The sequence below is a fragment of the Hyperolius riggenbachi genome, chromosome 8, assembly GCF_040937935.1.
Source record: "Hyperolius riggenbachi isolate aHypRig1 chromosome 8, aHypRig1.pri, whole genome shotgun sequence".
Taxonomy (NCBI): Eukaryota; Metazoa; Chordata; class Amphibia; order Anura; family Hyperoliidae; genus Hyperolius; species Hyperolius riggenbachi.
The window spans coordinates 169,356,851-169,379,855 of NC_090653.1; the positions used below are offsets into that span (position 1 = coordinate 169,356,851).

Below are 23,005 nucleotides of genomic sequence, written 5' to 3' on the forward strand. Positions count from 1 at the left end.
TATTTATCCCTTGAATTATTTATTCCCAGTGAGCCAGTGTGACAATTCAAAGGTATTTTGAAAACCAGAGCCCAGGACATCTGAAAGTTTGGCAAGTTTTCAAAAAAAAAACAAAAAAACTTGAGCATCTTTATTTCTGCAATGCAAGGTGTGCTATTTCTTTTTTGCAAGTGTGTGGGTGTTGAGGTGGGGACCAGGGCCGGTTCTGTCGTGAAGCAAGGTGAAACACTTGCATCAGGTGCAGAGATTACAGGGGCAGCATTTTTGTACTGTGAGCGAGGTGAAGAGGTCATCATTGGGGAATAGCAGCTTGTTGCGCTGTGTGAGGAGTCTGACAGTGAGTGAGGAGGGGGGAGGTAGGAGAGCAGCAGTGTTTCATTTTTGATTTAAATGAATCAAAGTAAATTGTCGGATGCTGTGCGATCATTCCAAATCAGGAAGGGGGGGGGGAGGGCGCGCATCCTCCCAAGTTTGCCTCAGGCAGCAGAGAGTCTAAGACCATCGCTCATGGGGACATAAGTGCATCATAAAATCTTGGAGGCAGGAAACACACTTGACAGTTTTCGTATGCGTTTTCTGCACAGAAAAACTGAGAACTCATGTTAATCAATGAGCTAGTTCACACAATGGGCCTGATTCACAAAGCGGTGCAAACACTTTGCACGCCTGTGAAAAGCCCTTTATCACGCCTAAACTTAGTTTAGGCGTGATCACAAGTAACTCGTGCGAAGCTCCCGCGCGCAAAGTTTTGCGCGCGCAATCGTGCACGAAGCACAGCGTGGTGCACGTGCAGCGCCCATTAAGCCCTATGGGACTTTGCGCGGAAGCTTTGCGCGATCAGCAGCACAAAGCGGTGATAGCTCTGCTAGTGCAAAGGTTATCACGTCTAAAGTCTTTTAGGCATGATAACTGAGTTATCACCGCTTTGTGAATCAGGCCCAATGTGTTTTTCCCAAGCAGAAAAAAACCTGATATTCTGCATGATGATTCTGCACATTTTGTCAGTTTTTTGTATCAATTGCATTAGCTGCTGTGAAAAAACGTGTGCGTTGTTCTGCATAGAAACACACTTGGTGCTTGATTCACAAAAGCGTGAAAACTCAGTTATCATGCCTAAAAGCTTTGCACGTGCAAACTAGGGTGCTAAGTAGTTTGCACGTGCAAACTACTTAGCACCCTAGTTAGCACGTGCAAACTACTTAGCACCCTAGTTAGCACGTGCAAACTACTTAGCACCCTAGTTAGCACGTGCAAACTACTTAGCACCCTAGTTTGCATGTGCAAACTACTTAGCACCCTAGCTTGCACATGCAAACTATTTAGAGCCTTAGTTTGCACGTGCAAAGCCTTAAAATCAATGGAGCTTCGCCCACACAGTAAAATAGAGTATGTTAATGTAATTATGAATGGTGGTTACATTAACATGTGCGATACTGTAAAGCGGTGCGCGCAAAGTCTTACACGCGCCGCATAATAAAGTATATACAGTAATAATCAATGTTCTACATTGCGCCCGCGTGATCTGCGCTGACTTCACGTGCTAACTGTCATTATCACGTGAAGTTAGTGCAGTTCACGATACTTTGCACGCGAAGCATTTGCGCGCAAAACTTTACGCACGCAAACTCTTATGTGCATGTTAGCAAGTGCAAAGCATGTTAACACGTGCAAAGTGGCTTTTCACTAACACTTTGCACGCTTTAGTGAATTAAGCCCTTGGTGTGCAGAAAATGTACGCAGAAAAACGCGCGCAGAAAACTGAAAGAGAAGTGTGTTCCCTGCCGGAAACTTTCCATGCACTAAAATCACTTTCCACCGCTATTCACTAATGTAATGTTTCTGTAGCACTCAAATAGTTTCCTGTACCCTGCAAGTTTACCAATTGCCAGAACTGTACAACGCTGAACTTAAAATAGTGTAAACTGAGGGGAGAGCTTTATAAAATGCTGACTGGGAAAACTGGAAATGTTTTCCTTAAAATCTAAAATACCATTCAACTGGAACCAAACATCCACAGCTAGCGTAATGCTAGGCACAAACGTTTTTTCGGTTGATTTCCCGTTCGATCGATTTTTGTTTCATTTTTCTGCTTGATTTCCCGCTCAATTCACTTATCTTTTCTTATCAATTTCCATTCACTTCTATAAGAAATCGAGCGGTAAAACGAACAAAAGTAATATCGGGCATGACGGAAATTATCAATCAAATGCATTTTTTGACTGCAAAAACGCAACATGTGTACCTAGCATTAGACTCTTAAAGCAAAGACTAATGTCACGTAAAAAAAAAAGTTAGGGATGGTCGTCAAGATGCAATAATTCCAAGTTGATGCAGAATTATGACAATTTTTAAAATACTAGTGTATGCAGCTTGAAAATGGACCAACTGACTTGCACTGGACATGATTCAATTGGTCCATTTTCAAACTGCATACATTTACGTACAAAAGGTGCATAATCCTCCATCAACTCGCGATTATTTGCATCTCATTAACCACCCGTGCTCAGCAGTACAAAGTCAGTTCTTTATTAAACAGGAAGAAAAATAACCAACGTAAACGTATTTTGAAGATTTATTATATTTCCTTTCAATAAAAGCAAATAATTGTATGTTACAAAACTTCCCTTAAATAGAAATACTGATAAGAAACTGTTAAATCTAACAGAATAATCTGGTGATAGAACAGTAAAAAAAGAATATATTATAATTTCATCTGTACATTATTTATATAACAATCACTTTGACATATTGTTCTACAAAGGGGGAGGGGGGAGGGGTCACACAGAAAGGTCGGAAAAATTGAACATTGTGAACAAACTGCATTGGCACAGAAGCACATTATGACACAAATTAATTCAGACCACCCAGTGTCTTGGAATATGAAATGACTGATTATCCCTATTTCAGCACTAAATGGTCCCCAGATAAGATTCAGTGAGTGCAGGATCACTACACAGAGTCTCTTGTCATGCCCACAGAACAAGGAAATAACATTGGAATGAGATTTGCTAATTTCACAAAAGTAGATTTTTGTCCAGCTACCTATACATAGATTTATGGTATTACAGTGCTGACCTTGTGACAAAGAAAATGCTTATCAAGTGTCTTCCTCTGCAGGTACTGTCATCAGTAGGAGGGGGTGAATTTCCTAGCTTTTCACACAACTACAGAAAGCCCTGAAAACATTGAGAGAACCTGATGGTTTTCCTTTTAGCATTGGGCCTATTGCTGCCATGGAGAAAGATAGAAAAGGGTAAAAAAAATCAATAAAGCAATGTAACTTCATTAAAGATTTGTCTCTAATTTGAGACTGTTAAGTGAAGGGTAATTACAGAGATGCAGCTGCCTTTTGAACCTGCCATTGTGTGTAGCATGTGAGAAATGTAAACCGCACCGAAAGGTCTGCATTACTGACCAACTAGAAAGCTCCAGAAAGCCAAACTAGCTACCTAACCTCACTTTTCTCCACCACACTACAAGTAGACAAAGCCTGGTCAGGTATATGTCCAGAATACTCACTGCACTGCAAAGAGAAGCAGCCCTAATTAGGTCATTATTTGGTCTCTCATCCTGAAACCTGGTTGGCATGGTGGGACTGGCAACAGGGCTGTACCGCCTTCTCAGACTCAGCCCCGGTATGCATATGAACTATGGGTATGTGCACACCTAGATGGTCATCACCCAAGATGATCGCTCACTTCAGGTAAAATTCTAGCATGAGCATAGGTGTCCTTTGTCTATGCTAGTGATCCAATTAGCCCAATTGCCATTGCTATTCTACTGAAATTACTCCAGCAGGGTCATTTCAAAAATAATAAAAATAATAGGCTATCTGCTGAGCAGTGTGTTTTTAAATCAATCTTTCCTGAAATGATCACTAACATTTCCTTTGGGTGAAAATAAGCGAGCACATGCACGAGGTTTAACAGACAGAGTCACATACATTATCTAGCTGTGCACCTTATGGACTTTGATTGAATACATTGCTGAATTAAATGGTATCCTGTTTATAATTGTCTGTAACTACGTCTTACACTAACAAGAAGTAAGGCTTGTGGTAAAGCACTGAGTAAAAGGAACCTGGAACAACTAGTCTTATGGTTATATGGGACCTACCTACTTGGATCAGACATTGTCTGTCCAGCTGCGGGTACAGTCATCTTTTAGGAAGGTTATCTTCTTGGAGGGTCACTACTCCCAGTTAATACCTTAAACCGTTGTTCAAACAGTCAGAGAAAAATTAAATCAATTAGCAGGACAAGTTCCTTATAAATTTATAAAAAATATATTATACATGAGGAATTGCTGATTTGATGGCAATGCTAGGCCAGCAAACACCCAATAAAAAAAGATGAGTTCTAGCTCTGCCCCCCATACACAAGATGAGGGGCAGCTGTCGGTACGCCAAGAACAATACCACCGTAACAGCTGAGCGGTTTCAGCTGAGTCTCCTACACTACATAAATTCATGTCCTCCTGCAAGCTGCCGAAAAGCTAACTTCTAAGGACTTAAATATGGAGGCAGTTGTAAAACAACTAATCCAACTAGGCACACATTGTTTCTCCTCAAGCTCTGTGGAAAGTTGTACAGGCATTGTGCATGGACAATGACTGACCAGGATGGATGACTTAATAGTCACAAACTAATAACCATTGTGATTTTCTCCAGTATTGGCACTTAGTTATGTTTTATAATGTTTTGCAAATCTTCTGTCCTAATTTAACGGGACAGTCAGATTCATGTTATGTGCTGAGAATAGTCCAGTTTTATGCTCAAACAGGACTTATAAATACTTCAAGATAGATTTACATCATACTTGGCACACAATGGTCTCACCAAAAGACCTAAAGCACAAAACTTTTACACCAGATACTTTGTTACATTGTAACATTTCATTTCAAACATGCAAAAACAGACTTACAGGCATTACCATGTCAAACCATACATGCACACAAAACACATAATACTGATCTGTGTTACTATCTTCTTGAATAGCAGCGCAAGAGTACTAGTTTACTTGTGTCTTGCACAATACTTCTTCTTTAGGTTGGCAGAAAAAAGATCTATTCTGCCATCTTTAAATGGAAGATAGGTTCTTGTAGTGTATCTACTTCCATACTTTGCACTCCTAGTTTCCTCAGAGAGCTGTACAGATACTATTTCTCATGGACAGCAATTGCATCAAAGACTACACATTATTGGGCAAACTGTCCAGGAAAAGGGGCATTTCTGGTCACGTCACAAACAATTCTTTCAAGAATATTCAGATACATCACTTTCTTGACAGGTTATTGTCCATTCCTTAGAGCTTAGTTTCAGGTCCACATGGACTTAGAGGAGGGAAAGAGTTCCGGATACGCACTACCTCCATTGCACAGAGATGTCCAAACACCTTGTTGTACCAGTCAGGAGAACGCCCTCTGTAACAAACAAAAATGGTGGATTAAAAGATGAGACTATTTTATATTGTTATTATTTATTTATACAGCCCTGAGACTTTCTGCAGCGCTTTACAAAGTACATAGTCATGTCACTAAATTTCCCCTAGAGGAGGGGAGCTCATAATGTAATATACAGTACTTTAAAATATCAGCCATAAATATAAATAAATGAATAAAATTAATAAATCACAAATCAGTCATTTTGTTCTACATTACAAGCACATTGCTTTCACATGCAAAAGACTCTGTCAGGTTACCAACTGTCCATATTTAGACCATACAGTCTGGTTATCAAGTCTCATATCTCAGTGGAAGGCTGTCCTCTAGACTGTCCAGTACTGGTAATATCAGCATAAGGAACCATGTGGTGAGAGTTAGTCACTTCCCTGTGGCTCTGTGACTTCTCTTTTAAAGTGAACCTGAGCTTCAGTTTGGGTTCAAAACAAGTTCTTGCCCGGAAGAGAGGGAAGCCTCAGGATCCTATTGAGGCTTCCCTCTCTTGTTGGCAGCCCTCCATTGCAGAACACGGCCCCCCTCCTAATCAGGGCTACACAGTCCATTTTGATATGAATGGCCGTGCTGTAGGCGCACAGGCCCACCCGCTCATGTGCAGTAGCACAGAGCCCGCGGCTCTGGCTTACTGTGCATGTGCAGATGAGCACAGTCAGCTATTGCGTGGCCATGAGTAAGGAAGAGGAGCTGCACGGCCTGGATCTGATTAGCAACAATGCCTATTCGCTAATCTTCCGGCGGGCTGCGCTCAGTAACAGGGGGCATTAGAATAGAGAGGGAAGCCTCAATAGGATGCCGAGGCTTCCCTCTCTTTAGGTAAGTATCTGATTTTGTGTACCCGAGCTTCACCTCGGGGAAAACTTTACCTGTCTCAGCTGCCTCTGCCATATTCTCTATCATTTAGCTACATTATAATTGCGTAATTTTGTATAGTGGCATATAGATAACTAGAACATACCAATGTGGGGGAAGAGGGTGCAATGGTAGGGATGCTACAGGGAATGGGATCCCTTTGATGGGTGAAACACTATGGGCTTGATTCACAAAGCCATGATAACTCTTTTCACGGTCGCGCTAGCGTTTTACGTGCTATAACGCGCGTAACGTTTTTACACGAAAGCTAATGTTTTCGCAAGAAAATGGCCACGATTTTGCAAGCAAATTTTCCCTATATTGGGAAAAGGCATTATAATAGGGAACAATTTAAAACCGCACCCATAGTGGGTGGAACACAATAAAATGAAATCATAATGAGTGATGCACAATAAAGGCACTATAATCATAAAGGAATATAGAGAGGGCACCATAAGTGTGGCACTATGATAGGGGGAGCACCATAATGGGTACACTTTAATGAGTTAGCACTATAATGGCAGCACTATAATGGAAGGGAGCATTATAAAGCAAGAAAGCAAAATAAAGGGTGATGACTATAAAGTGAGAATAATCATAATAACTTACCAATTTAAGGCACTAAAATAGAAGGAAAGTTAATCATGCATGTACTATCATGCAGAGACCCCCATAACAGTGGCACTATAATGAAAGCAAGTGGCATAATGGGGGTACCATAATCGAAGAGACCACTGCATTTTAGTTGTGGCACTAAAATTATTACATAGATTGGGGGTATGTAATAGAGGCATATGCAATGGAGATACATCACAGGGAGTCAATCATGTTAACCGTTGCAATAAATAAATAGCAAACCTGGATGCCGGGCAAAAGAAAATCTGAAAACTTAAAGGACAACTATTGATAAAGTTTTTAAAAAAAATACTCTGTATGAGGGTTCAGGGGTGTAGCAATAGGAGGTGCAGAGTTAGTAACCGCATCAGGGTACTGAAGGGCCCACCCTCAACCACAGTATTAGCTCTCTATTGGTCCTGTGCTCATAATAATCACTTCTATAGATACTTTGAATAGTAGCTGTTCCCCATCCCCTGCTTGCACCTCTGACACTGTAGTTGCCATTGGAAGGTTTTGGTGCACCATATCAATTGTTATGTATAGAGTGCTTGGGGGGCCCTATTGTAAAACTTGCATCAGGGCCCATAGTTCCTTAGCTACGCCACTGTGAGGGTTCACATTACCACTAGTGCTAGGGGCACTTTCTGTATCCCCACAGTTGTCTCTGTCTACTTTAAAATAAACCTTCACTCCTTACACAGCTCACAAATACTTCACTGTGTTCTCCTCACAGTGTGCAGGAGAGTCTGAGGTGGAAAACTCATCAAAGGAGGTAACAAATAGCTAGATGTGCTGTAATATTGCTTTAATATAACGCAATATAATTAGGAGATATGTATTCACCACTCCTGACTGACTGCTTGTGATGGTATGCTAGGTACACACGATAATATTTTCTGGCATATTTATTGCAAGATCGATTATTTTCAACATGTCCAGTCTGATTTTCGATCGATTTTCCGTTCACTTCTATGGAACAATCAATCGGAAAATCTAGTTGATTACTAGCCTATACACTGAGGAGTTGATAGCAACCCCCCTGTGCAGGAACATGGCCCAGCCCTGCAGAGCCCAACACTTTTTGTATCAGGAGGCTTTGGGATGATTTTACAGTAGAGAGACGGAGCTGTGCAAGGAAAGAAACTGCTCCTAGTACTTGTGGTAATGTGTAATCTGAGCGCTTTGCGATGTGAAAAGTTCTTGCTAATGTAATGCTATGGGTGTGATCCCACTTGAGCGATATGATTTTATAAAAGTCCCCCATAGCTTTGCCTTAGCAAGAGCTTTTTCAAATCACTAGCGCTTAGAAAAGGCTGCTAGTGGGTTTGAACCCTTATATACAGCATTTAAAAAAAAAATTATTTAATCGATAGAGGTCTTTTCAGAGAAACGCATTCAAGACCTGTATTTTAACCTTCCTGGCGGTAAGCCCGAGCTGAGCTCGGGCTATGCCGCCAGAAGGCCCCGCTCAGGCCCCGCTGGGCCGATCTGCATATTTTTTTTTTGCTACACGCAGCTAGCACTTTGCTAGCTGCGTGTGCAATCCAATCGCCGCCGCTACCCGCCGATCCGCCGCTATCCATCGCGCCGCAGCCAACCCCCCCCCCAGACCCCGTGCGCTGCCTGGTCAATCAGCCCTCCAGGAGATCCCGTTCTTTGAACTGAGGACTGGGGGGATGCCGCTGAGCAGCGGCTATCATGTAGCGAGACCTTGTCTCGCTACATGAAAAAAATTAAAAAATTAAAAAAACCGGCTTTGCTGCCCCCTGGCGGATTTTGATAAAGGGTTAATTCAAGCGAGGACTTAACTTGGGCATGTGTAATGGGGCAGAGATTAATGTGGACAATGCAATGGTCTGCACTTACTTAGAGCACATAAAGAAGGGTCACATGTTACAGGAACATCTGCAACAGGCTGCAGATTTAAAGGGGATAGATAGTAGATAATGCTTAAAGAGAACCAGAGATGAAGCAACCTCATGTATTTTACCTTATAAATCAGTGGGAACATGACAGTAAACACCTAATCTGCTCTTTGTTACATTGTGCTCTGTTTAATTTGCCTGTTATCACCTCTAAGATAAGAATCCCGACTAAGCAGTCGGTCTGGCTTTGCTACAGAATAATTATAGCTGAGACTGTGTTCTTTGCTGTCTTCAAGTCCAAGCCTGCCCCCTGCTGGCTTTGCTCAGGAATCATTATAGCTGAGTCATTATAGCAAAGCCAGACTCAATGCTCAGTCCGGGATACTTATCTCAGCTAGATAACAGACACTTTTAGCAGTGAGGATGGAACAGAGAGCATGGTAAATGTTTTCTCTAATGTTCCCACTGATTTCTATGGTAAAATACACAAGGGTGCTTCGTCTCTGGTTCACTTTAAAACTACGTACACACGCCTGATCTCTTCAAAGGATGGGTCGACAGACCCGCCCGCGGGGCGGCCGTTCTGCTGACAGTTTCCCCGTGTGTACAGTCTGTCGGCAGGCTGATAAGGCTGGTTTTGACCAATCCGCTCGGCGTATTGGTCAAAAGCAGCCTTATCCGCCTGCCGACAGACTGTACACAGGTGGTAACTGTCGTCAGGATGGCAGCCTCCTGCAGAAATGTGCTAAGCTCCACCAGATACCAAAAGGACACAGTTCAAACTATAGAGCCAGAATCTGCCGTTCTCAGGAGTGTAACGTTTAATGTTAGATTAGCACTCTTGCTTTAACATAGAGAAATGTCCTGTACCATTCTGAATATTAAAAATAATGCAGTACAAATTAATTAGAATTAATATTAATACAACTGGACATTCATCGTAGTCTGGCAAGAGACATCCTTACAGCTAAAACAAATAATTGCAAAACAACATTAGATCACATGGTCATTAGCTGCTTTGCTGCCTTGACACGTTGGTTTACTGACATTTCTCTGTACATGATACGGTGATGTATCTAATGTGACATCTGCTTAAATGACACGTCCAAGGTACATACAAATCAAAAATCCATTTACCTGGGGCTGCCACCAGCCCCTGGCAACTGTCCTGTACCCTCGCCGCAGCTCTGCTCCCCGCTGGTGGCCCGGGGTCCCCTCCGGTTCAGGAGGCCTACTTGGGCTCAAACGTGCGCCCCACTTAGTCACGCTGATGTAATCCGGACTCTACTGCGCAGGCACAGTATTTCTGCACCTGCGCAGTACACTCTGGATGATGTTAGTGCGACTTCATGAGCTGCACGGTGAAGGGCAAGCAGATGCCGACCTTGCGAGGTTGGCATCTACACCGGAGGGGACCGGGAGCCACAGGAGCTGCAGCGAGGGCACAGAACGGCTGCCAAGGGCTGGAGGAAGCCCCAGGTAAGTATTTTTTTTTTTTATGCTCCTCGGACCTTCCTTTAAGGCCACATACACAGCGGTGTGTTGCTGTGTAACTGCCACTTTGTAATGCCGCTTACTGTACTGCAATGCACCAGCAGGTTAACAGTAAAAGTGAAGCATACTTTTCATTGACTGTATGCTTCACTGTACCCAGCGCAATGTGAGTATAATGTGCGGCACCACTCACCCAATCCATTGTGCTGCATTCCTGCTGTTACAGGGAATGCAACAGCCACTGTGAACGAGGCCTTATTGATCCTACCGATGTTTTATTTTATATAGCTATTAAACATAAATCAGTTTTGGACCCATTTTTACTCAAAACAGGAAAATAAAGAATCATACACCAAGCATTCACTCTTTTATTGTTGAACACATTTAACTTGCAAATCTGAAGTATTTGAAACATTTCAAAACACAACTTGAAGAAAATGTCTTGCTTTCATAAAGTTTGACAATTAAGTGCCAAAAGTTAAATAAAATAAACCAAATATGTCCAAATACAGATTAATAGGGGCATAATTCAGTGTTTCCCAAATGATTCTGGACAAAAAAACAGAGTGACTACTTCACCAAATATTCCTTTTTTGATAGTTTCCTCTCCCACCGTCCCCATTATACAGTGAGCTACAGGGACTGTGTCACACCCATTAACATTACTTATTGTTGAGGCAGTATAAAATATAACAGGACATGTCAGCTACATATACTTTATAAACCAGAAAACTGTTACAGAGGAGTGGGGACTGTCAATGACCTTTTCCTACCCTACCTCTCTATCCACAGCTAGCTGGTGTACATAGACGTAAATGTCAATAAACCATGTTACTGAGCTCTGGCTTACACATACTGTATATACTTGACTATAAGTCAAGAAATTTATGTCTGATCTACTTTTGTGAAGGGGGGGACGGGAGGGGGGGACTTATGCTCGAGTCAGATTTACATTTCTGACTTGTAGCCGAGTATCAAGCGTGCCCTCTAATCTACCTTTGCTCCATTCTGCCACCCTAGTGCTGCCAGCCAGCCAGATTGTGTCCCCCTGCTTTAGTTAGCTGCCTGGTCGCCATAATGCCGCTCCCTCCGCTGGCTGCTCTCACTGGCTGTCCCTGGTGCGTGCAGCATTTTTTGATGGGACACTGGCTATTCATGCTCCTCCCCCCAAGCCACAACACGGTGTAATGCCCAGCCTTTGCAGCTCCACCCGAAGTGTCAGCGCTGCTGATACAGTGACAGTGTCACTATGCAGCCCCGGGGAGAGTGGCGTTATGCATCAAGCAGCAGGTATCCATACCAGCTAGCCATCCCAGCCAGTACTGAGGCAACTAAAGTGGACCTGAACCCTTGCACAGGACAGAAGGAAAGCATAGAGAAATGCACCCTGTATGTATTAAGCGATTTGAGTCCTTTGGGAGAAAAGCGCTATAGAAATGTTATCGTTATTTATAGAGTTTAGCCTGTTTAATTCCCCCTCATATGTGTCTAATCACAAGTTGTAATTTGATCTCTCCCCTTTGTCACCTGACTGCCACGGTACAGGATGTTAACAATATGTATGCTTCCATGAAAGCAGGAAGTAGAAACAGTGCAGATTTATTGTAGGGTTTGTATCAGCTGTAACAAAGAAATGTTTTTCTTTAAAGGTTATTATGCTGTTTCATATCTTTTAGAGTAGAGCGAAAGTTCTGAGTTCAGGTCCACTTTAACCCGTTTACAATTTGAAAACATGTTTCCAACACTGTGCTGCTGTTATTGTTATTTATTAACACATTAACAGCAGCACAGTGTGGGGAAGATGCATGGAGATCATGCAGGGTTGCTCCTGGTATCTTGCCTCATACATGCCCACTGTTAACCTTACATATTATTTCTTCTACAGACAGAAGGTTTGGACTTGACCACAACTTTTCTGGGTAGACTTATATTTGAGACATCAAAAAATGCCACCCTAAAGAAAACCTGTAACAAAAAAAAAATCTCCCCTGGGGGTACTCACCTCGGGTGGAGGAAGCCTCCGGATCCTATTGAGGCTTCCCCCGTCCTCCTCGGTCCCACGGCGGTGGCAATAAAGCTCCCCGAACAGCGGGGAGGTAAATATTTACCTTCCTGGCTCCAGCGCAGGCTCGGCGATAGGCAGAAATAGCTGTCGGGCCGCTCTACTGTGCAGGCGCAAGTCTCCCGACGGAGATTGCCTGTTTTCGCCTATCTCCGCGCGGAAAGCCGCAACAGCGCCCCCGCTGGAGCCAGGAAAGGTAAATAAATCAGCGCTTGTCAGGCTTGTCGAGGGAGGATTCCGGGACACTTCGGGGGAGCCAGCGCTGGACTGCCTGCAGCTACAGGGGAGGGGGAACCCTCATTGGGACGCTGAGGCATCCCCCACCTGAGGTGAGTACCCCCCAGGGGAACTTTTTTTTGTTACAGGTTATCTTTAAGAGAATCAAATATTGGGGTAGACCTATACACAAGGTCGACTTATATTCAAGTACATACGGTAGACTTCAATGTACTAAACCTGTTTGGTAAAACTTTAATGTGCAGGAATTTTACCTCATGCAGTAAAAAATATTTTCACTAAGTTTTTCACACATGAGGTAATAGTTTGGTAAATTAGCAAAAAAAACACCTGTATGCCAATTCACAAAGGTTTTTTACCACGTGTGGTATTTCCTTATTTTAACCACTTCACAACTGAGGGGGTTTTACCCCTTGAGCACCAGAGCAATTTTCACCTTTCAGCACTCCTTCCACTCATTTGCCAATAACTTTATTACTACATATCACAATTAAATTAACTATATATTGTTTTTTTCACCACCAGGTGAAAATTTCTTTGGGTGGTACATTATGCCAAGAATTATCTTCTTCTTAATGTTTTTTAAGGGCAAAAAATTAGAAAATGGGGAAAAAAAATAAATTTTTCTGATTTTGGCAATTTTAGTATTTAAATAATGCATGCTACCGTAATTAAAATCCAGGTAATTTATTTGCCCGTTTGTACCGGTTATAACACCATTTAAATGATGTCCCTATCACAATGTCTGGTGCCAATATTTTATTTGCAAAAAAAGGTGCATTTTCTCAGTTTTGCGTCCATCACTATTTACAAGCCCATAAATTAAAATATACCAGTAATATACCCTCTTGACATACATATTAAAAAAGTTCAGTCCCTAAGGTAACTATTTATGTATTTTTTTTATTGTCATTTTTTTTATTATACAAAAAACGTTTGGGTACCTTGGGGGGAGTGTGGGAGGGAGGGGGTTCATTTTAAATGTAAAAAAAAAAGGCTTTTAATAAAATATATTTAAAAAAGGGGTTGTTGATGTAATTTAACTATTTGGCCACAAGATGTCCTCAGTGTTTTTTTTTTTAAAGAACAAGCCACACCCATGCTAACCTAAAAATAAAAAACACATATATAAGTAGATAAATACTACGTCTACTTACATAACAGATGTATTGTGCTATCCACGTAATGATTCCTGTGAGTTTTATAAAGGAAAAGCAGAAAATGCTATTCTAGGCAGTGGTCATTTTGCCAAACTAATGCTGACATAATTTCCTCCCTGACTCTTGTTTTTCCCCCCTCCCTTCTCTTGCTCATTGTGTATTCATTAGCTGCCCTCCTCCCAATCTTCAAACACTCCCACTGAGGTGTATACTAGAAACTGCACTGTCTTTTTTTTCTTTTCTCCTCCAATCACTTCAGCCTTGCTTGTAAACACAAGTGAGCAGAGGTGTTTCAGATAAGAAGCTAGGCAAGGAAATAAATGGAAGAGGAGGAATATATTAAAGACTAGTAGACCTAAGCCAATTTAAAAATGAGCTCTAGGTCTGTGTTGAAACCCTGCCTCCCTCCCCTAACCTTTCTTCCCTCTCATCCTCACCGCACAGTCACCGCGCATGCGCGCAGCCATCGTGCATTAGCAAGCCGCGCGCACACCTGCCACGCGCTCGTCCCCAGCCCGATGCGCGCTCGCCTCCCGCTGCGCACGCACACCACCTGCCCATCCTCCCTCAGCTCTCCTCAGTCTCTGCGTCCCTCCCTGCACATGCGCAGTAGCGCAAAAACACGGACACACACCGGAAGTGCAGGGATGGGACGCAGCGACAAAGGGGTTTTATTATAAAGTATAAAAAGAACTCCCAGCATTCAGCTGTTTGGCACTGACTACTAAAGGGTCAGTGCTCCTTTAGTATATGATGACTCCAAATCAGCAGAAAAAGTTTTGCAAGTTTTGAATGCAGAATTAGCATCTTTATCACTTAATACACTCAGACCAGTTGCTGTTGAAATTTGATTTTTATGGTCACAATACCGCTTTAATTCATCCTATAAGCGTACTATGTACTGTGGATGGGAAACTTTTTTTCAGAATGATTGTGCAGCTTCTCATAGAAGCCGCCTATCATTGCTATGGGGACTTAGATCAATGAATGTGAACTGTGCTCCCATTCATTGATCTCCGGGTGAGCGGGCGGCGACGTAAATGAGCACGGAAGTGCGCACATGAACGAGCGGGAGCACGGATAGCGGCGGGGATACCTATATCTACGGGCGTGGAAGTAAAGTTTAAAGGGACATAGGTACGGGAGCGGCAAAGTGGTTAAGGAAGCTGTATTTAATTTGGTATTTGATGGATTTTACAGTCCATGAGACAGATAGCATTTTTTTCTATAATACTGTGCAAGTCCAAGCTGTATAAAATTAAGATAAAATTTGTATCAGCTCAAAACCATTTGTATCTTATTAACCATTTTTAATTACTATACAATAATTGAGTGGAATTGTGTTATACAACACATGTGAAATGAGGGAAATAAGTTTTTACTAGACTTTTTAGCATGATAGATAACGGGCGCTGCAGTGGTGCACTTGTGTCACACACACACACGCTTCTGTGACCAGGGCTGCGGAGTTGGAGTCTGAGCAATTTTGGGTACCTGGAGTCAGAGTTGGAGATTTCATAAACTGAGGAGTCGGAAGTCGGATGAGTCTTGGACAAAATCCACAGACCTGGTAAGTATTAGACTGAGGAGTCGGAGGCATTTTGGGTACCTGGAGTTGGAGTTGGAGGTTTCATAAATCGAGGAGTCGGCGTTGGAGTCGGACGATTTTTGTACCGACTCCACAGCCCTGCCTGTGACCCTGTGCGCACACACTGTCCCGCGGGCCCTGCGCGCGAGCATGCTCCCGTAACCCCACGAATGCTTGTCTGAGAATTGCATGTTCACCCGCTGGCAACCTGCACCAGTCACCCTCCTACCCATGTGTGGCCCTGCTCCTGCGCAGTGCAAGCAGTACACACGCACGGACACAAAAACCTGAGTCTTAAATAGGTAGAATTAATGTTCTTATTTTCCTGAATAGTTTAATTAGATTTTACCTTTTCTCTGGTCTTTGTTTCCTCCATTCTATAAGCTTACAAATGGCTGTTTGTTATCTTACATGCTGCTCCACGCTGGAGGTAAAACACTGAACATTTGACTTGTTACATGGGTTATTCCCTTGTAACCTTTGTAATGTGGGTTATTCTTTATGAACTGACATTTATTTACCTCCCAAGTCGGTAATTTACCTTGCTAGACAGTAATGGTAGTTTTCCATACAGAAATTTACATTTCACGAAATGTTTGATAAAATTGTTTTGTTTTGTTTTTTTTTGCTTTACCGCATGCGGTGATCCTTTGTGAAATGAGGCCATAGTGTTAGTTGTTTGTGTTATTTATATACTGTCCATCTCTTTCCCTCTTTGCTAGCTTTACAAAATCATAAACACATATTATGGTAGTACAGAAAGACATCTAGACAAGTAACAAAAAGAAAACATATTTTGCCCCACATAAATAATACCTAAGGTCTGCTCTGCAGATGTAAGTTAGTCTGGACCGTCCCATTCCACATGGTTCCATTAAGTACTGAGAGCACATGATTAGTGCTTGAACTCCTTCATCCAGCTGTCCAGTGGCATGGTCCATAGATGTGGAAACCAAGGCACAACCACCTCTGGGAAGATCTGTGCGCCACTTCCTGCATAAGATGGTAAGAAAACATTATGGTATCCAGTTAAACCCCCAAAATAAAAAAAAATATATATATATGCAAACCCAAACAATCAGTTACTTGGCCACACATAGATCAGTTTTTTTCAGCAGATTTGATTACTATGTGAAAATCTTACAGTAATGTTTTAACCAACTCAGCTGATCAATAAACTTCTGATCGATGTCAGTTAGTTTATTGATCGTAAAGGCTCATACACACATCAGACCATAGTCTTTGGAAGATGATAGATCACAGACCAATTTTACCCCCTTCCACACAGCCTATTCTATGGAGCTGAACTCCTCATCAGACAGAAATCTTTGCAAGATGCTGCACACAAAGATGCTGTACACATTCAAAAGATCAGTATCTGCAAAAGATCTGTTCCTGCCAAAGATCCATTCCTGCAAAATGCATGCATAGTCTATGATATCTGCAGATCATCATACACACCTTGTTTAACAGACATTCATCTGCAGATCAGATCCACCAGGATGGATTTTCAGATCTGCAGATGATTGTCTGATCTTCAGATGAATGTCAGTTAAACAAGGTGTGTATGATGATCTGCAGATCTCATAGACTGTGAATGCAATTTGCAGGAACGGATCTTTGGCAGGAACAGATCTTGTGTAGATACTGATCTTTTGTGTCTGTACAGCATCTGTGTGTGCAGCATCTTGCAAAGATTTCTGTCTGATGGGGAGTTCAGCTCCACAGAATAGACAGTGTATGTATAGCTCTCATATTACATGGAAGGAGGTAAACATTGGTCTGTGATCTTTCATTTTCCAAATACTATGGTCTGCTGTGTGTATGTGGCCTTAAGAGTGGAATGTTCTTGTGCTGCATTTAACTATACAGTGCTGGTGCCAGAAGCAGCTCAACTGATTCTTAATCAGATTTCTGATAAAATCTCCTCAAGACTAAAGGTTCCTATACATCTGGCGATAATGGGCAGATTTGACCAAGAGACAAATCTCTCTTAATCAAATCTGATAGAGAGATCTGTCAGCTGCCCATACACCGCAGTCCGATTCAATTTCAGCATGAAATCTCTCAGGAATCAGATGAGTCTGCCGTGTCTGCTGCCTCACCACTGTGTGTGTGTGTGTGTGTGTGTGCGTGCGTGCGTGCGTGCGTGCATGCGTGCGTGCGTGCGTGCGTGTGTGTGCGTGCGTGTGTGTGTGTGTATGCATGTAATGTATATGTGCTGTAATGTGCATTTATACATTACCTGTCCTGTGTTGCAGTGCCCATCCGTCTTTCGCTCCTCTTCAATTAGCCACATACATGCTGCCAGCATGGCGAGTGTGTGACGTCATGAGTCTGCGTGCTATGCGCCAGCAGCGTGAATGCGGCTAATTGAAGAGAGGCGGAAGACAGACGGAGGACACCGCGACACAGGACAGGTAATGTATAAATGCACATTATAGCACATATACATTACATACACACACATACACACAGGGGGAACATAGCCGTAGGTTTTTGGTGCTTCTCCTGACGCCGCCGATTGGGAAAGTCAGCCCATCTTGCAGCATGTCCGAGCGATTAATGCAACCAATTACAGCCCGAAATTGGTTGCACCTTCGATCGGGCATGCACTTGGTGGCACCGATGTTCATCCGATTATAATAATTTAATCGTATGGTTAGAATGTACCCTGTATGTATTTAGAGAGTTTAGCCTGTCTAATTCCCCCTCATCTGTAACTAGGCACAAGTTGTAATTTGATCCCTCATTTGTGTCAGCTGGCTGCTTTCATGAGTCAGCTGTTTGCTTCCATGAAAGCAGGAAGTAGACACACTGCACATTTATTACAGGATTTGTAAGAGCTGTAACAAAGATTTTTTTTCTTTATAGGTTATGATGCTGTTGCTTATCTTTCAGAGCAGAGAGGAAGTTCTGAGTTCAGGTCCGCTTTATGGCTCCATTCACACTACGTCTGTTTTGTTGTGACAATATAATCACATCACAGTGCGATGCAATTATAGTTCAAAGGGGCTTTCACACTGGAAATTGTGTGCTGTAGTGCGATATTTCAGAAGAAATAATGTGCAGTGACACTTATGGTGTAAGCATTAAGTCTGTAGTGTATGCTGCAATGTACGGTTTGCACTACAGCGGTAGGCTGTGATGCAACTTTACATCACTGTTGCAAGCCTTTTTTTTAAGATGCGCAGTGCAATAGTGTGAAAGTAACCCCAATAAAAGAGGTAGCAAGATGGCAAAAACGGTTACATTCTATGTCCTGTCACCTATTCAAGAGTAACTTTGTCACTGTGCCAACAGAAACACCATGAACCTGTTTATGTATTTTCTAGGGTAAATTTGCCTTTTTTTCGCAGAGACTTCCAGGGCTCCTCTGTAAGATTAAACTCATTAAAATCATTCACTATGTACCCAGAGACAATTTCAGGTAGATACTGAATAGTCTATAGCAGTGTTTTCTAAACCTGTCCACAATCAATCTCATGCGTGCATAGTTGCATTGTTGATAGGGCTTGAGAACAAGGTTTGAAAAGCACTTGTCTATCTCAATATGTGAGTAATTAGTTTCTCAACAATATAAATTAACTACTGTGGTGTGCAAAAATAAAGGCGCTATGAAAAAAGGGCGCAGGATACAGCCGAATTCCTTATTCTCTATAATAAAACCCCTGTGCACAGCACGGACCCAGCCTTACAGAGACAGGAGGACGGGGCCAGGGAGTGATAGTTTAAAATGAAATGTATTTGTAAACCAATATTTTTATACTTATTATTATAAGTATAAAAATATCGGTTTACAAATACATTTAGTTTTAAACTATCACTTTGTTTAAAATTCATTTTTACCAGTTGTTATTATTCCAGAGGCACATAGCTTATGTTTAATCGTGTTTCCGTCTGACATTTAGCAGAAACTATCAATAATATGTTACCGTAAAAATACATGTAAAGTATGAATTGCACGGTACAAAACATTACTTGTAATCTTAATCATATCTTTTCGTCTTTTAGTGGCTGATTTTTTTTTTATGTCTAATATAACATCTTTCCTTCAATTAAACTGTATTTTAGTGTTACTGATTTAGGCGATTGAAAAAAATAGAGTTAAAGTCTTATTACTACTAAACCTAACCCTACTTTCACACAGAACCCTACCTTTTACCTATCTCTAACCCTTAGACCCCCCTTCCGGTGGTGCCTAAACCTAAATATCCCCTGGTGGTGCCTAACCTTAAGACTCCCCTGGTGGTGCCTAACCCTAAGACCCCCCCCTGGTGGTGCCTAACCCTAAGACCCCCATGGTGGTGCCTAACCCTAAGACCCCCATGGTGGTGCCTAACCCTAAGACCCCCATGGTAGTGCCGAACCCTAGGACCCCAAAATAAAAATCTCTAAAAGAATGGAAAAATTATTTTTAAAAAATTGTCAAAACGATAATTAACTTAATTATAATTCTAAAAACAAATGTAAAATTAATTACAAAAAAAAGTACAATATAAAAATATTGAAAAGTTAAAACAATAATTTAAAAAAAATGATAATTGTGAAAACTAATTTTATAACGATATTTTCCATTTTAGTATTGTAAAAGCGATAAACAACAATAAGCACAAAACAGTTTATTTAACGGGAGCCTAATTCGTTCAGTTTTGCGCCCAATAGCCAATATTTAACATTAGAGTCAATGGCGGCACCTGATTTGTCCACTTCTCATATGCGCCCGATTTTCCTACTTCCCTACTGTGTAACTATTTCCAAAACATGCATTGTTGATAGGGCTTGAGAACAAGGTTTGAAAAGCACTTGTCTATCTCAAAATATGAAATACAGGATATGCTCCATAGAAAGTGAACTAGACTTTCAACTTACTGAGATATAGGTGTCATTGAAACAGGAAGTATGAAGACAACTTCCCAACATGGGTAGTTACATTAAAATGCATCTGCCAAAAATAAATACTACAAGCCAAGAAATAAATACTACAAGCTGTCATTTGCTAACCTCATTCTAAAAAAAAGTCCTATTTCTTGGTGTTGAAGGAAGGAAAAACAAAGAGGAATGTAAGGGGTCTTATTTCATATTTCCTTTTACAAAGTGCTACTTTCCTAGCTTCTGTGCACATCCTCTGCCTTTGGAGCCCGAATAAACCCAAGATTGAACAAGGCAATATTTCAATAATCTGGTTAAGTAAAAAGTAGAAAATGGTGAACAGAATACTTGTTTTACGGGTACATGTCATTTCACAACTCCTTTCCTTCTCTTATGCTATATCCACTGAAACCATGCGGTGGTGAGGTCAATCAAATGTGACCATGTTACTGTGGCTACAGTACTGTGTGAATCACTGGCATGATACAAGTCTGAAGAACAGGAAACCCAACATTCCTCTGACCACCATATTCTAATGCTGGGTACACACGATGCAATTTCAGGTGATTATGTCCGACATATCAGATCAGCTCCCGATCGATAAAGTGATCGATTTTGCACACTTATAAATGGAAAATCGATTGCTTTATCGATTGGGTGCATTTTGGACATGTACACACGATACAGCTTCCCGCCCGATCGATGGGTGATTGTGTCGTGTGTACTCAGCTTAATCAGCAAGCTTATTTGAGTGAGTGATTCTGAATGTATTACAATCCTAAGAGCAGACAAGTAGTATTTTCAGAAGATAGTCAACTATGATAACCTTCATATAAATGTATCCACAGTTGTACTTCAATAAAATAAAAATTCAATAAAAGAAAGAAACACTTATTCCACATTCTTTTCAAAATTAAAACAAATATTTTGTATGATATCCACATGACAGGGTATAAGAACCTGCATCTAATTGCATATTTGAGCATAGACGTGTTTAGCTCCACTACTGTGATGCTTGTTACAACATACCGCAGTACTAGGGACTGACGTCTTGGGTGTGGAGCCATGCTGTCTGTCACGTAGTGAAACAGATCTGAATTTTGCTCTAAGGTTTCCACCACTTTTCCCTGCAGAAGGTCATCGTCCCATAAGTGGCGCTCTCGCAAAACACGATGAAGTAATGAACTTGGTGGAGCTTCTACTTCTGTGGACACCTTCCACAGACGCAAAGGATTCCCATCACCAACCTAAAGAAAATGGGATTAAAGTTACTGAGGGACTGTTTCTGAAAAATCTTTACAACATTCTCATTACAGTATTAATATAGATATTGTTATATAACTGAACATATGCTGTATTTTATTAATTATTGCGTGCAGGGAGTGACAATAATAGCTCCTGTTGAAAGAAGCCAAATTGACCAGATCTACCTGGAGTTTCATACATAAAAGAATATAGCCAAAATAAAGCATTTTCCAGCAAACATTTGTAATTGTATCTGAAGTATTAAAAAAAGCCATGTTAAACAGGTCAAATATAAACGCAGATTCAAAACAAGGTGCTGAAGTAATGCCTTTAGAAGTTATTCGGATTTTTACTGACTGCCCTTCCATTGGCATGGAGACCATATGCCTGACAGCAAACAAAAACTCTGAAGTACAATTTTGCTTTCTTAAAACAGAAAGATCTTTTAAGTTTCACTTTCACATGGAGAGGAAGTGACATAAAGTAGTGCATCACTTGAAGAGGGTGGAAAGAATGACCAAATCACTCCTTTATGCTCTTTAACAATGTAGAGTAAGGGGGCTTTACTCCTTTAAAGAAAACCTGAACTGAAAATTAAAAGTCAAAATAAGCATACACAAGTCATGGTTACCTTCCATGTAGTCTACTCCTCGGTGTCTTTCTCCTGTCCTGCGTCCTGTTTGTCCACTGTGATCAAGGGAATTTTCCGTCCTCCATTTTGAAAATGGCCATTACCCATAACAGCTTTCTGGTCGGCACACAGTTAAACTGTAACATCGCCCACTTGAGCCATAGGGAAACCTGGACATTTACCTGGTACATCAGTTTTCCTCTCAGCTATAACTGACAGCAACTGATATTTTACTGTCAGCAACTGATATATTTCAGATCTGACAAAATATTGTCAGAACTGGAAGGGATTATTGTCAGAAGAAAATAGTGAGAGGAACTGATGGCAAGGTAACCATGTAATGTTCATTTTAAGTTACTTCATGTGTTTATTTTAAATATTTTTACTCAGTACAGGTTCTCTTTAAGTAAAAGGAAGAGCAATTTGGATGGTTTGTAGGTGTTTGGTACTTATATGATATTGTTTCATAAAATGAGGATGGTGCTGTTCTCCTTGGTGGCTGGAATAATATGAAGACAGAGAAAAGAGCGCACTCAGGTGTTCAATAGTTAAGAGTTTGCCAGCTGGCTGCAGAATATTCTCATCTATAGAAGATGCTGGTTAAAGGGAACCAAGTACATCTTTTTTTTTCCTGGTTTCTAATAAGCTGCCACGTTTCACCTTCCCCTTCTAGCTGCCACATTGTTGGTGTGCTAAAAATGGTGCTTGGTTTACTTTAAACTCTACAGGCTTGTGTCCCACTAGCCATGAACTGGGCTCTCAGATATGTGCGCCCTCCTTCCAGCTTCTGCCATATGGTTTGACAGACTGTTCTCGCTGCTTGCCCTGATCACACTGTGAGCGCTCGGCAGCCAGGCAATTGCAGTTTCCAGGCGCAATGACTTTTGCACACTGTGTGTAAAGAAAACTTTTTTTTGATACACACAG

The 23,005-nt window shown here is 41.5% G+C and overlaps 1 protein-coding gene across 6 annotated transcripts in view; it reads right to left on the minus strand.

The window, feature by feature from the left end:
* Positions 1 to 2,556: 2,556 nt before the first annotated feature.
* STARD8 (StAR related lipid transfer domain containing 8) overlaps positions 2,557 to 23,005 on the minus strand; it is a 346,992-nt gene continuing 326,543 nt past the window's right edge. For all 6 annotated transcript variants that reach the window (XM_068247659.1, XM_068247661.1, XM_068247660.1 and 3 more), the window contains 3 exons: positions 21,232 to 21,449; positions 16,147 to 16,323; positions 2,557 to 5,421 (listed from right to left, as the gene is read on the minus strand). In XM_068247659.1, coding sequence (XP_068103760.1) covers positions 5,304 to 5,421; positions 16,147 to 16,323; positions 21,232 to 21,449 — 513 coding nt within the window. In that variant the 3' untranslated portion in view covers positions 2,557 to 5,303. The remainder of the gene's footprint in view (positions 5,422 to 16,146; positions 16,324 to 21,231; positions 21,450 to 23,005) is intronic.